Source organism: Theobroma cacao, chromosome 7 (genome assembly GCF_000208745.1).
Source record: "Theobroma cacao cultivar B97-61/B2 chromosome 7, Criollo_cocoa_genome_V2, whole genome shotgun sequence".
Lineage (NCBI taxonomy): Eukaryota > Viridiplantae > Streptophyta > Magnoliopsida > Malvales > Malvaceae > Theobroma > Theobroma cacao.
This window is the reverse complement of record NC_030856.1, coordinates 7987437-8003101: the sequence shown is the minus strand read 5'-3', so window position 1 is coordinate 8003101 and position 15665 is coordinate 7987437. Positions and strand designations below refer to the sequence as shown.

The window sequence follows — 15665 nt, the reverse complement described above, 5'->3', positions numbered from 1 at the left end:
TAAAGTGTGTGTATATATATATATATATATATATATATATGTACGATTTGGATCCTATTACATTAATAATTATAATCATCTAAATGAAATTTATTATAATCTTACATAAATTATATCCTCACATATATATATAGACCCTTATTTAATATATCTCATATTTTTTATCGATTTTTTTCTTAAATCATAATTGTTTATATATATATTTATACTATTATATATATATATATATACATCAAGACTAAGTTCTATAGCTCTCGGTCAGAATTGCATGAGTACATAGATATAATAAAATGATATTTTTTAAGCACAAATATTAATAAGTTTATTATAAAACTTCAATCTTAATTTACATATATTAGCTAATTACAATTAAAATGTAAATAAAGTAATATATACTTTTTAATATGATTTTTATATCTTATCATGGTTTTTTTATAAAATATAAAATTTTACATAGAAATTTTTTTCAATTTTGGAGTAATATAATATTACCGTAATTTGGTTGTATTAATCAATATTGTATGATTCATTCAAGTTAAAAAAATTATACAAAATTACTCAAAGGAAAACATATTTAAACAGAGCCCAAAATTTTACTTCAATAACTATGTATTTGCTTAAAGAGATATCTAAATTTTTTCGAAAAAAAAATTTAAATTTTTAGAAAATGTTAATTATATAATTTTTTAACATTATTATTATTTCCAACGGAAAATTCCGTTGGAAAGTTACATTTTTAATATATCATCGACTCTTTATATGTTCCAACGGATTTTCAACAAAAATTTCCGTTGGAAACTGTAAAAAGATTGTAAAATTTTTTTTAAAGTTTTATGTTCCAACAGAATTTTCCATTGGAAATCCGTTGGAAACTGTAAAAAGATTGTAAATTTTTTTTTAAAGTTTTATTCTCCAACAGAAAATTTCGTTGGAAACTGTAAATATTACACATTTTTTTTTATTTTACAGTTTCGACGGATTTCCAACGGAATATTCCGTTGGAAATTTCCAATGGAAATTTCCGTTGGAAATCTGTTGGAAATATTGTACAAGTCAAATTTTCAATATAAATCCGTTGGAAATCCGTCGGAACAAGCAATTAAAAATTTTAACTATACTCCGTTGGAAATCCATTGCAAATTCGTTGGAAATACAAGGATTTTTTGTAGTGTTCTAGTGTAATGTGCTCCCACTAGAATAGCAACTAAGGAAAATTCCACACAGGGCTACTTAAAATATAGACACCAGAAAAACTCAAAATAGCACAAGGTAACTCCCTTGCTTACACATAGTCAACATCTCCAGATATAGCATGCAGATGCAATACCATACCAGGCAGTCAAAATATGAAATTTAAAAATAGAGTAAATTGTGAAAAATAGTCAACCTTATAAGCTCATTTCAAAAATAATTTTGAATATAAAGTTAACTGTTTTTATTGAACTTTGGTTAGGACAAGACAAAAATACCTTTAAAACCCTTTGAGACAAATTTAGATGCTCTTGATTTCTCTCTCACGCCATCCAGAACACTGCCCATCCATCTCTCTCATGCCTTTTAAACATTCAAAATGATGTTTTTGGTTTGCTCATCTTTCTTTCCAAAAATCTTAATAATAAAAAGAATTTAAATAAAGGAAAGGAAAGGAATGTTTCAAGATTTTCCATCCCTCTTGAAATAAACAAAATGTTCCAATTTTTTCAAATTTGGTGCAAAATTGAAATAAAGAGAAAGTGAAAAACAAAAAAGAAAGAAGAAGAAGGTGAAAAAGAACTACAAGGAAGAAAACGGTTTTTGTGTTTTGGTTACTTCCATCGATCTTTAATTTGGTAAATCTCATAAAAAATTCTAAAAAAGTTTTTGCTAGATGATTTTGTTGATGAATCACAAAACCTTTTGTCACTTCCTAATGATTTTGTAAAGAAAATGTTCAAGAACTTTGCTGGAAAGATATTCTTTACTGTTTGTGAAGGCCTTAAGAGATGACTGTAACATTTCTTTAATATGACATATAACAACTTTTTTTTAATAAGACGCGATACAACTTTTTTTGAAGCAAAATATATTAATTCCCTCAACTTTTGGTTATAATTACATACGAGTCCATTAGTTTTCAAATTTAACACTCTATCCCAAACTTGTAAACGATGTTAATGTCTAAATGTGAAATGTTTAAAATGTTTTTCTTCTTTTTCCACTTTTTTTCTTTCTGTCAAGTGATTGACGACGCTCCTCACCCCAGCACCATCTTTCACTTGCCAAGGCTCCCTAGCATCACGAGAACACTAGATTTGGTCAAAGAGCCCCTCCAATGCTTGTCAATCTTGTAGTTAGATCTAGCTAGGGAATGCCAAATCTGCATTCCTCGGCACTGGGAGCCCTTCCAATGCTCGTCGACACTGCAAGAACGTTTGATCTGGCATTCCCCCACTAGATACAAACTTGGGAACATTGGATCTAGCGCTCCTGTGGCTAGATCTAGCAAGGGAACACCAAATCCGATGTTCCCTGACATTGGGGAGCCCCTCCAATGCTTATCGGCATCGCAAGAATGTTGTATATGGCGTTCTCTAGCCAAATCCAATGTTCCTATAGCCGAATTGGTTCAAAGAACGTCTGCTGTCATCGCTATCCGTGGCAGAGAAAATTTAGTGAGAGAAGGTGAGAGAATGTTGGATAGAGAGAAATTGTATTTTATATAATGGTAATTTTTAAAATTAATGAATAGTAAAATTATAGTAAAAAAATTGTTACGTCATCAAATTAATGAAAAAATTATGCGTCCAAATAAAATATTTTTTTAGGGTGGAGTTTTCATTTTAAAAATTAATGAATCAGTGTGTAATTATGATAAAAAATTAAAAAGATAAGTGAAATTTACCCTAAAAAATTCAAACATCTTTACCTGATTATCATGATCAAAAGGCAGTAAATCCCTGTTTTGAAGGAAAAACAGGGTGGTTTATGGTTACGGTACAAAATTAGTACGTGAGTTGGTATTCTTTCTACAAATATCAGGGTTTAGCTCTGCAAAATTTTCCTTGTTTAATTAGGTGATTCTTTTTCTAGGTTGTTGTCAACATTGCATCGTTTTTTCGTAAGAATAGAGAACTTATTGGTGGGTGTCCATGCAATCATGTTTTGGCCGACATGGCTTTGACAATCATGTTCTGCTCCTCCACAGCCCCACTCCCTCTTTTTCTCTTTTCTCTCCTCGTTGTTTGTACAGCGTTGATAGGATGCAAATTTTAAAAAACCAGAAACTAGAGACTTGAGATTGAACACACAAAGTTTGGCCGCCTGGTCCCATACCCAAAAAGGAAACAAAATATCATGGAAAGTTAGGCAGCCATACATGTTTTTGATGCTATATATATATATATATATATATATATAATTAATAANCCATACATGTTTTTGATGCTATATATATATATATATATATATATATAAGGCAAAAAAATCATGGAAAGTTAGTGACTGGAGATATAATTTAATTCTTCATACACCTTTGTAGAGAGAAAAGCATTTCGTAAAAAGAAAAAATGGTTAAAGTATCATATTATTTTAGAATAAAGATTTTAATTGACCCCACTTTATTATTAAAAAAAAGCCTCCTTACTATCGTTTTCTAACTAGCTATTGGTTCTTGATGAGCCACTTCCAGAAAGAGTTTCCAACCGGTATTCAATCAAGTGTAGGTGATCAATACGGAGCAAACTTGAAGGTTTATCATCGTTTATCATTGTTCCATAATCCAGTCAATGGAAAGTTATACATGTACCGGTAGAAATCCTTTAGAAAGTATTGGTGTTGGGCTCTGCTTTCTCATTTCCTTCTTATTGCTTCCAACGCATAGGGAAGTTTGAGATGATTTATTACTGCAAAAATTTTACTGGATGATTGGATCTCGTATGTTATTTTACATTAAGAAATTTCATTACGTTGACTGTAAATTATATAATTAGAGTCAACTCTTTCTGATTTTGATCTTGCTAATCTTCATTTTACTAATGAAGTGGTAAGATTCATGCTCATACACACCTCTATTCATACTGATCTAAATAGTTAACTATTGCCCTTTTATAGATAACTAGTTAAACCATATTTTATAGCAAATATTCTTATTTTTATGGCGGTGGCTGTTGAGGGATACTGATAAGACAAAGTAAGGCACCAATACATTACTCTTTTTAGTACACATTGCATTGATGCATGCACCGGATGGTTGAAAAGTCCAGCATACCTTGTTCTTTTCTGCAATCATGCTGCTCTTCAAAGGAAATTGCAATAAGCTCTAACAGCATAACCTAGCCTTCTAATATTTTCACAGTCAATGGCAGCATTAATTTCCGCTCTTCAGTTGCTATGGGTGCTTTGAGGAGTCTAATCATGTAGATTTGAAATGATAGCTCCTTTGATGTGGACCCTTGTTTGTCAACAAGAAATTTTGCAAAACACCCCAAGGTCTTTGATTTGTCAATTAGGGACGGAGTTAGAGCATTTTCAAAGGGAGGCACTCTACCACAAAATAAAAGACAATTGTATAAAAACTAAATATCATTGCTTGTTCCAAGAAATTTCAAGGTTTCCTATTGTCAATAGAAACATCATTAGTGTTTAGCTGCAACTACATTTGCAAGTTGTAGAGATTTGTTCATATTGAACTGACTGCCCAGAGCTCACAACTGTGTTTTTATTCTTTGAGTACTTGTCCTACCAAATCCATATTCAAGATATTCCACTTGCCATAAATAGTATTATCTCCAAGTTGTGGGGTTTTGCCGTTTGTCAAGCTAGAAAAAGATCACTTGACCATAGAAAAAAGGAATGGAAAAAGTAAGAACAGTAGCACTGTAGGCCTTTTGTCACATGCCGGAAAGGTTTACGCAAGGGCTGCTGTAAAATGATGTCAATTTCACCTCTTAACCTCAAAAAATGTTTTTAAGGTTAAATATGTATTTAAACGCCTTTCTTGCTTTCAGGCAATGTCTCCCTAAGCAATTAGTAGTTGTTTGTGCTTTCTATGAACTGTTTTTTTGCTTTTAACTTCTTTTTGTACAGTCATGGTTTAAACCCTTCCTAATTTTTTTCTGTACTCAATTTTGATTGGACTTGATGGGTTAGCCAGATTGCATTCAAGGCTGGCCAACCTGAAGACTTGGCATGTCATCTAATTGGTGCCTAATGTGGTGCTGACATGTAATAATCAGGGATTTAAGTGGCATCAGGATGGACCAATAGAATACTGGCACATGTCATAAGCCAATCAGAATCAATGACATGGAATTGACACGGATGAAGTGGTTGGTAGGTGGACCAGCAGGTTGTGGCACGTGTTATATTGTGTTGCTGATATAGCAAATTATTAGACGCTGCCAGTGGCCAACAACAATACTAATTTTGTGTGAATATAAGACGTTGATAGTGTGAATTAATGTAAATATAGTAGTAATCATTTTCTGTTCGTCAAGGGAGATGGTCTGCAATCTCTGCTTAGTAAAATATCAAAAAGAAAAGATATTCCATCTTTCATTTTCTCCCTGCAGGGCCGGCTTTAGCATAAAGCCACCAAAACATTGCTTTAGGCCAGGCTTCATAATTTTATATAATATAATTAATTATATTAAAATTTATAAAAATTTTAAATAATTAATAAAATATATTTTAAATTAAGTATTTATTAAATATTTATTTTCCTTCACTTCCCACTTTTTATTAATTCTCAACTATTTATCTCACTTACTCACTCATGTAAAAGTTAAAATAATTAATAAATTATATATTATCTCATTTTTTTAATTATGTGTCTAATAAATCTCTAGCTTTTATCACATCCCAATTCTCGTAATGTTAATAATTTTTAATTACTTTTCTTATTTTTAATGAACGTAATATGTTTTTAATGATCTCCAACTAATTTTAATTTTTTTTAAATTTCAATAAAAAGGATTCCATTTAAATATTTAAACGTTTTAGGTCTTTAAAATTATTGAGCAACCCATGTCTCTCTACTTGTTGAATTAGATTGTCTATTATGAGAATGTATGCATGTGATGCTTCAATGAAAGTTATATATATTTTCTTTTCTTACGCAAGAAAAAAGGAATGTGAATGGAAGTTCGACATGCCACACTTTACACTGCCTTTAGTTAGACCCATAACTTTCCCAAGCAAGTTGTAGACGTCAATTTCTTCTTTGAGTCTATGCAAGTTTTTTATAATTTTTCTTCTAGTGGACACAGGCAAGTGGAATTCTCTTACAGCTAAGCTATAAAGAAAAAGGCAACTACTAGGATAAGGACAATCGGAGAGTCATAATATTCGGGCTTGACCTATTGGAGACGACCGCTTGACGCTTGGCTTTGCAAGTATTTAAAGAATTCATGACCAAGCTCAGTTACCCCAAGAGTTCCATTTCCTATTCCTCATGGGAAATACTCGCTTCTGCCTCCCTCTCATAGTTGTGCTTCTGTTTCGTAATTTTATTACTTTCTTGTCTATTGAATCTCCAAACATCACCTCAGACCAATTGGCTCTTCTTGCATTAAAATCCCATGTAACCTTTGACCCTCAAAATCTTTTAGCATCCAATTGGTCTAGTGCTACCTCAGTTTGCAATTGGATTGGCATCACTTGCGGATCCCGACACCGTAGGGTAACAACTCTGAATCTTTTTGGCATGGGTTTGGTAGGCACTATCCCACCTCATTTGGGAAATCTATCTTTCCTCTCCAGGCTAAGCATGGGAAACAATAGTTTTCATGGCTCATTACCCAACCAGTTGGCTAATTTGCGTAGGTTGAACTTTATAAACTTCGCCCACAACAACATTAGTGGAGAAATCCCATCATGGTTTAGTTCCTTCACTCAACTTCAAAACTTGTTTCTTCAAGGTAACAACTTCACGGGTGTAATCTCATCATCATTGTGCCATTTGCCAAAGCTAGAGATCATGAGGCTGAATACCAATAGTCTGCAAGGGCAGATTCCTGTCGCTATTGGAAATCTTTCTAACTTGAGGATATTATTTTTGTATGCTAATCAGCTTTCAGGTTCCATACCTCCCTCAATCTTCAACATATCTTCGTTGCAAATTGTTGATCTCGGTAGTAATAAACTCAGTGGTCATCTCCCATCGGATATGTTTGGTAATCTTCCTGAATTGCAAGTGCTTAATTTGGGTGAGAACCAGCTTTCAGGCAAAATACCATCTAGTTTATTCAAGTGCAAAGAGTTAGAACTCTTATACTTACATAATAATCATTTTGAGGGGAATTTACCTATGGAAATTGGAAATTTGACTATGCTTAATTTGTTGTACTTCGGCAGCAACATTCTCAAAGGTATGCATAGAAAGAGAACTAGATATATTGTTTTAATTTTTTTTTTTGCTCAGATATTATTTTAATTTTAGTTGTCATAAGGCATAATCATGTTGTTTTTACAGGTCAAATCCCATGGCAGATTGGTTATCTTCAAAATTTGGAGATTCTAAGCCTTCTAGAAAACAACTTAGCAGGGCCTATTCCTTCAAGTATTGGGAACTTGATTTTTCTTTTAACGGCTTGTCAGGTACAATATCTCTTTATCTTAATTTAATGATCTATTTCATGTCTTGTATTCATTTGTTAGCCTCTCTGTTCTTTATTTTATGCAGTCCAAATTTGCAATAGAAACACTTTATGATTTACTCAATAAACTTTTATGTCTGTTTTACATATCTAGAGATATATATACTCTATGTTCCAAAGACATATCTTAAGGCTATCAATTTATGTCCTAGCTTATTCTTAAGAATTGCAAATATCTTAATTCTTCACATAAATGCGTGTTTATATATACATAATATATATATATATATCAACACTTTGACTAAATATAATTAATAATCATTACTCATAATAAATCCAAATAAATCATCAAGGATGTAGTTCCGTACAAATTACACACTAAGCATAAAGCAATGTCAAATGCTGAGTTAACCAAGTACATCAAAAGACTTTCACAATTTTTTGAAATTAACAAGGCATGGTCCTTTAGTCAAAAAATCAGCTATCATGCGATTAGTTCTAGTATACTTTACTGAAGTGGCACCTTTTTTCTATAAGTTCTTTAACTGTCAAATATTTTATCTCTATATACTTGGCCCCTGCAATACTTTTATTATCGTTAGTGAATAAAACCACTGCAACATTATACAATACAACTGTATGGGTCTAGCAATAGAGCCAACTAATGATAATTCTTTAATGGGATTTCTTAACTAGAAAGCTTGTTGTAGTTTATCCATAGCATGTTACAAAATTTGCTTGCATAATGAATGAGGTTATAAGTGTTTTCTTTATACCTTTCCAAGATATTGCACCACCTACCAACACCAAAAATATATCTTATTGTGGATTTCCTATCATTTAAGTAGTTAACAAAATTAGAATTTGTATAACCCTCCAACTTAAGGTCTTTAATCTCTTGATAAACTAGCATATAAACCTTAGCCCTACTCAAATATCTCATCACCTTCTTTGGAACTTCTAAATTATCTCTCTCAGGATTAGATAAATATATTTCTAAAAGACCTGCTACATAACCAATGTCAAGTCTCATGTACACCTGAGTATACATCAAGCAATTTATTGCATTACCATATGGCATTGCTTTCATAGATTCCCTCTCAACATCATTTTTAGGATATTGTGTCAAGTTCAATTTATCACCTTTAACAATTGGCACATCTTCATCTTTGCAATCAAGCGTAACAAATCTATTCAACACTTGATCAACCTATGCACATTGAGAAAGTCTTAGCCAGTGATGGGATTTGGCTCTATAGATTTCAATACACACAAGGAATTGGCGAGAATCTCATTTAAACCCATAATTAGACTTTTGTGTCCACACATAAGATAATCTTTACCAATTTTTTTAAATCCTTCAAGTTGGCCCGTATACATCTCTTCAACAAAATTACCGTCTAAAAAGGCAATCCTAACATCTATCTGGTGTAGTGCTAAATCATAATGATCTACAAGTGTCATAATTACTCTAAACAACATCCTTGTAGAATACAATAGAAAAGATTTCATTGTAATCAATAAATTTTATTTGAGGAAAACCTTTGGCAACTAGTTTGACTTTAAACCTCTCAATTTTTCCTCTAGAATATTTCTTGATTCTGTACACTTATTTACAACAAATGAGTTTTCAACCCTTAATTAGCTCAACAAGTTTCCAAATATTGTTGTGTAACATAGATTGTATTTTATCCCTCAATGCATCTCTACAAATCTAATTTAAGGCTAGAAACAATTTCTGAAAAAGTTAATAGATAAATTACATGATCAATATTATAATAACCTTTTTTAAAATAGAATTCAAAGATGTCTAAGGAAAGAATAAACTTTTTTATTCTTATGGATCTTTCTCGTGGCATCTGTTCTATGACAATTTATTTTACTACTATCGTAAGCAGTACAACCACATCATAACGACAACTCGAATAGAATCCTTAAGATTTTAGGAGACACTCAAGGGTGGATCATATGGCCGCTTTAAACTTATTTGCAAGAGGCAACAAATTACCAAATATCACAAATTACCAAAAGCAAGCAAACATATGATCTGGCGAATAATCCAATTATATCATGATCAAATGTAGGAAATTCATAACATGCATATATATGCGATGGATGTTAGGTTTGTTTTTTATGGTCTTTGCATAATTAATTGCATTATTATGAAAAATAGGAGTTGAGAAGTAATATAAAAATTAATTTAAAGAATGATTAAAGAAAATTAAAAATGTATAGCGTTTAAAATTACTGATTTAGCAAAATAAAATTGATTTGGGGTCCATGCCAAGTAAATAATTTAACTATCTTGATTCATTTTCATTAAAGAACTTGAAAAATATATGTAAAAATCTTTGATCGAGGAGAAACTATTATGGAGGGAGATCCTTTCAACAACGTCAGTTATAAACCCACTAAATCAGGTTAGCAGACATGACCAATTACGATTTGGGGTGTAAGCAAAATGGTTAACTATTTCCATTGTAACTTCTGATATATTAGTAGCCTAATTGGACTAAACAGGTTATTTGTACTTTGTTCAATATATATATATATATATATAAATTTTATTACATATGTTTATATCTGAGGAACAATGATATCAGACAATGCTGTGATTAAATTAATTATGGCAGGTACACTTCCACCTCAGATTGGCAACCTAGAAAATCTGGAAATCTTATACCTGGCAGAAAATAACATCACTGGTTTCATCCCTCCATCAATCTTTAACATCTCAACTGCAAAGATCATTTGGCTTGCTTTAAATCGCCTCTCTGGGGAGCTTCCATCTAGCACAGGCCTCCGACTTCCAAACCTTGAAGGCCTTTATCTTGGAGGAAATGAACTGAGTGGGCCCATCCCTATCTCTATCTCCAATGCCTCTCAGCTTATTAATCTTCATTTGTTGAATAATTCTTTTTCTGGATTTATTCCTGACAACCTTGGCAATCTAAGATATTTAAAAAACCTCGACCTGAGTCATAACAATTTATCTAGTAACCCTTCATCCCCAGAACTGAGCTTTCTCTTATCATTGACGAATTGCAGAGAATTGAAACAATTGACGTTTGATGGTAATCCATTGATCAGTGGGGAACTTCCAATTTCGGTAGGAAATTTATCATCTTCCCTAACACAGTTCTATTCTTCTCTTTGCAACATTAGCGGCAACATCCCTAGAGAAATTGGTAACTTAAGCAAGTTGCTATGGTTAGGTCTTGACCACAATGACTTGACTGGAACAATACCTACTACAATTGGAAGATTGAGAGAGTTGCAAAATGTCAATCTCGGATTTAATAAGCTAGAAGGGTCCATTCCATCTGAGTTATGTCATCTGGAGAAGTTGGCTTACTTAACTCTCACAGGTAACAAACTATCTGGACCGATTCCATCATGCTTAGGTGATGTCGTTTCTCTAAGAAACCTTTTTTTAGGCTCCAACAATTTTACCTCAATACCATCAACCTTGACAAGACTTGATGGTATCTTGTTCCTAGAATTGTCTTCAAATTCTCTGAGTGGCTCTCTCCCAATTGATATTGGAAAGTGGAAGTCTGTGACTAATTTGAATTTGTCAGAGAATCAGTTTTCAGGTACTATCCCAAGCAGCATTGGTGATCTCACAGACCTAACTCATCTCTCGTTATCTGGTAATATCTTACACGATTCTATTCCTGAGTTTGTAAGTGAGTTAATAAGTTTGGAATTCTTGGATTTGTCAAGAAATAATCTCTCAGGAACGATCCCCAAGTCCTTGGAGCAACTTTCCAATCTCAAATATTTCAATGTCTCTTTCAATAGACTACAAGGGGAAATTCCTAATGGAGGTTCATTTGCAAACTACTCAATTCAATCATTTATGGGGAATGAAGCCTTGTGTGGTTCACCTCGATTGCAAGTCCCACCTTGCAAAACTAATCCCTCTAGAAGGTCCAAGACGGGTACTGAGCTTTTAAAATATATTCTGCCGGTAATTGGCTCAACAATATTGATATTGGCCATGGTTATAATTTTTTTGCGAAATCGAAATAGGAAAGCCGAAGTGGCAACTCAAGAAAATTTGCTAACATTAGCTGAATGGAGAAGGATTTCTTATCATGAGCTGCATCAAGCTACAGATGGATTTTCTGAAAGCAATTTACTTGGGGTAGGGAGTTTTGGGTCAGTATACCAAGGGACTCTGTCAAATGATATGAGCATTGCAGTAAAAGTCTTCAATGTAACTCTTGATAGAGCTCTTAAAAGCTTTGATGTTGAGTGTGAGGTCCTTCGCAACATCCGCCATCGGAATTTGGTCAAAATCTTCAGTAGTTGCTCTAATGTTGATTTCAAGGCCTTGATACTTGAGTTCATGCCTCATGGAAATTTGGAGAAATGGCTATATTCTCACAACTATTTTCTGGACATTTCTCAAAGGTTGAATATAATGATGGACATCGCATCCGCATTGGAGTATCTACATCATGGTCATACCCCAGCCGTGGTTCACTGTGATCTCAAGCCTAACAATGTCCTGCTAGATAAAGATATGGTTGCGCATTTGGGTGATTTTGGCATTGCAAAACTGTTAGGTGAAGAGGATTTAATGAAGCAAACCGTGACACTAGCAACCATCGGATACATGTCACCAGGTGATGGTTTTATTTTTTACTTTTAACAATTTTAGATTATGTATGTATGTATGTATATTTCTCCTCATATATGCTTACATGTACATGCATGTATACAAGTCTTTAGATTCATCGGTCACTAAACTTTAAGCATGTTTTTCATTATCTTGAAATATCAATTGATAGTTTTGATAATGAATTTAAATTAATTTCACATATAGAATATGGATCAGAAGGAATTGTTTCTACAAAAGGCGATGTGTATAGTTTTGGTATTCTTCTTATGGAAACCTTCACAAGAAAGAAGCCGACAGATGAAATGTTTGTGGAAGAAATGAGCTTGAAGAGTTGGGTGAAAGAGTCATTACCATCTGCAGTGGTTCATGTTGTAGACACAAATTTGCTAAATACCGGAGAAAGAGAACGCTTAGCAGCAAAGGATTGTGTGTTATCCGTTTTGCAATTAGCATTAGGATGTTCAGCAGAGTTACCAGAGGAGAGGATTGATATGAAAGAAGTTGTTGCAAGCTTGAAGAAAATCAAGGTCAAGCTTAATCAATAAGCTAGACTACAAATAGGTTGGTCAAGCTTAATCAATAAGCTAGACTACAAATAGGTTTTCTAGTTTTCTCAAAATGAATATAAAGAAGACATTTATTTTAACTTCTTTTTTAATTTTTGACTCCATGTAAACTTAAATGGAGCATTTAATAAGTGCACTAGTCACAAAGTTTGGGGATGATCTCTTCCCGCCTGTTTCTCTTACAAACATCTATGTCTATAAGCATAATATTGATTGGTTGTGCATATACATGGCTTGGTTTGAATCCAAATTAAAATATGGAAGTATTAATCATGAATACTTGGTCTAAAAGGAACAATATACATACAAATTTTACTATATTTCAAAGCAATCATCAATTGTGAAATTCGTTTTGTTCTTTGTTCATCTCCAAGCTTGGTATTTTAGGTTTTTCTTTTCCTCAGCCAAAAAATGAATTTCATTAAAAAACTGCATAAAGCAGTAATAGTTGCAAGCACTGCATAGTGCCTATAATAGCCTCCAGCATATACAAGTGCAGGCAGTACACTCCTATTAGATAGAAATCAGGGAAAAGGCTAAACAAGGTATATAACAAAACCAAAAAGCTTGTAAATAAAAGAGATGCATAACAACATAATCCAAACACCAAAATCTGGAGAGCTACAACCATATTGAAACATCGGATTCTTGTCAACACCAAGATTAATGGTTTCCTTCCCATAAAGTATATATATGTGACACCACCAGCTAACAGCGAGGTGATTCCTGGATAGGTGTACAAAGTGATTCCTCACCACTCTGGTTTTTATAGAGTTTCCCAACCCTCTAACTTTTCGAGATAGGGTGCACATTGTTTCAAGAAAACAAGCCCATTCAACAACTAAACGGAAATGGAGTGGACTCTAACAACCAATTAAACGTAGCCTCAGTTGAATTCCACAACTTTATCATGGATAGGAAAATGCTTTGATAGTGCTTGTCTTAAGTTTTCACTACACTTGAAGTGGCTGAAGTTATTGATTAGATAAACTATAAAAACAAAAAAGTAGCTTTCGCCTAAGGGTACGTACTCATTGTATAACTTTGACTTAGTTTAAAGCGTTTTAGCATGTTAATTAGTTTTTTGAACACTTTGCCCTGTACAATGCGATAAGCATGAAAATCCATGGAGATTGGGGATTCCCTTCTTCCTTTTGGAAAATTGCAGCTTTTACTTTTAATGAATCTTGACTTTTGTTGTAAGTGGCGTATTTCTTTTTGTTTGTGTTGGAAAAAATGAGCATTAGGAATTGGAAATAAGAAAATTAATACAATTAATAAACAACTTATACTTGGTCCAGTGATAATTATTCCTCTTTTTTTAAGTGGGTCAAAGGCCCGAGTTTTCATTCTCAATTCCTAAGAAAGAGGAAGAATTAATAAAATTTTGTTTGATTGAGTAATGTGAATTTGGATTACTAGAGAATCCAAATTGCTATAATTATAAGTAATTCCGACAATGGAAAGCCACTGCCTAAAGCCAAACAACCAGGCTCTGTTTGATTAGTCTTTGTTTTGCACCGAAATTATAATATGGTTTTCGCAAAATCTTTTAAGAAATTAAACCATAATTATGTTTAACACTTATGAAGAGAGCTTTAAATTAATTCATAAATAGAAATTGTATTATCTTTTTGTGTCAAATAGGAGGAAATATTAAGGGGTGAGGGAATCAAACCTTACACTAACTTCTATCATCAAATTTTTTGTGAATAATTATAAAATAGCATTAAATAAATAAATATATAAAAAAAAGTTAAAAACTCATCATTTCATTTTCTTTCCTATATAATAGAATTTGAATTCTTTATTTATTTCACTTGCATTTTTGCACTTGAAAAAACTACATTTTGGATGCAAGCATTTTTTTTTCTCAATCAACATCAAGTATGTTATTAAGAGCATAAAGCTGAAATATAGCCCACGTCTTTACAAAAAGCAGATTGTAGGCAGCGGGAAACAGCCCTCCCGCAAAGGCCAAAACCACCCCAACACACCAAATATGTACTGAGATTGAAAACTTTAATACAAAACAAACAGCAAACCCAATAACACAAAGACCCCATTACACTGAAACTTCCCCTATCCTATACACAGAACAAAATGGAACGCACACCATAACTGTCTTTTTCATCAACAAAAGCATCCTCCCTATTAGAACTGTAATCTGAAAATAAAGTAAAGCCTAGAGATCATTGCCATTGTCAAACTCTGCTTTTTAAAATAATTATAATTTCATTCACATGCTCGATAGAATGTTTGTATATTTAGGAAGTTCGAAAAATCGTTAAAAGACGATATTACCCATAATGGTACCATTAAGTCGATTAAGCCTCGAACTAGTTCAAATAGGAATTTTAAGGTGAAATTAAGAGTTTCACAGTTCAGGGATGACTCAAAATGGTAATTAGGAGTTCGAGGATCAATTCGGAGTCAAACCGGAATTTTCACTATCTAGGGGAAAAATTATAATTTTTCCACCGGTGGACAAAATTTGAGATTTTGAGAGAATTTAGATCACATTTGACAAATTGGAAAATGGTATGAGTATAAGGGATGAAAAATATGTCTATGGGCAATTTTTCAGTTTTTGGGGTAAAAATGTAATTTTTTACTTTACGGGGGTAAAAGTGTAATTTTTAAAAATTTACTCCACCAAAACTTTGAAAAAGTCTAGAAATTTCATGGAAGACATTGATAAGTGAAGAAGATTGAGTGGTAGAAAAAGAAAGTCAAAAAGATGGCTAGAAAAAAATAAAATAATAAAATATTCAAAAGGTAAATAAAATAATAATATTTTATTAAGCCTATTAAAAGGCTTGAAAATTTCAGAATTCTTCATTGGGATGGTCAGCCAAAACCAGCAGGAGAGAGAGAGAAATAAGAACAAACCCT

At 32.7% G+C, this 15665-nt stretch overlaps 2 protein-coding genes across 3 annotated transcripts in view; both read left to right on the top strand.

Annotated features, from left to right (window-relative positions):
* The window catches only part of LOC18594311 (probable LRR receptor-like serine/threonine-protein kinase At3g47570), a 31342-nt gene extending 18386 nt beyond the window's left edge, over positions 1–12956 (top strand). The window contains exons 4-5 of one of the 2 annotated variants that reach the window (XM_018124824.1): positions 12409–12765; positions 12804–12956. In XM_018124824.1, coding sequence (XP_017980313.1) covers positions 12409–12749 — 341 coding nt within the window. In that variant the 3' untranslated portion in view covers positions 12750–12765; positions 12804–12956. Of the gene's footprint in view, positions 1–12408 lie in introns of both variants that reach the window. The other variant, XM_018124823.1, reaches the window with a different exon arrangement.
* LOC18594312 (LRR receptor-like serine/threonine-protein kinase EFR) lies at positions 6421–7550 on the top strand. The gene is made up of 3 exons (XM_018124908.1): positions 6421–7184; positions 7333–7346; positions 7451–7550. Exons 1-3 carry the CDS (start codon positions 6431–6433, stop codon positions 7496–7498), a joined length of 816 nt encoding a protein of 271 aa, XP_017980397.1. The 5' UTR covers positions 6421–6430; the 3' UTR covers positions 7499–7550.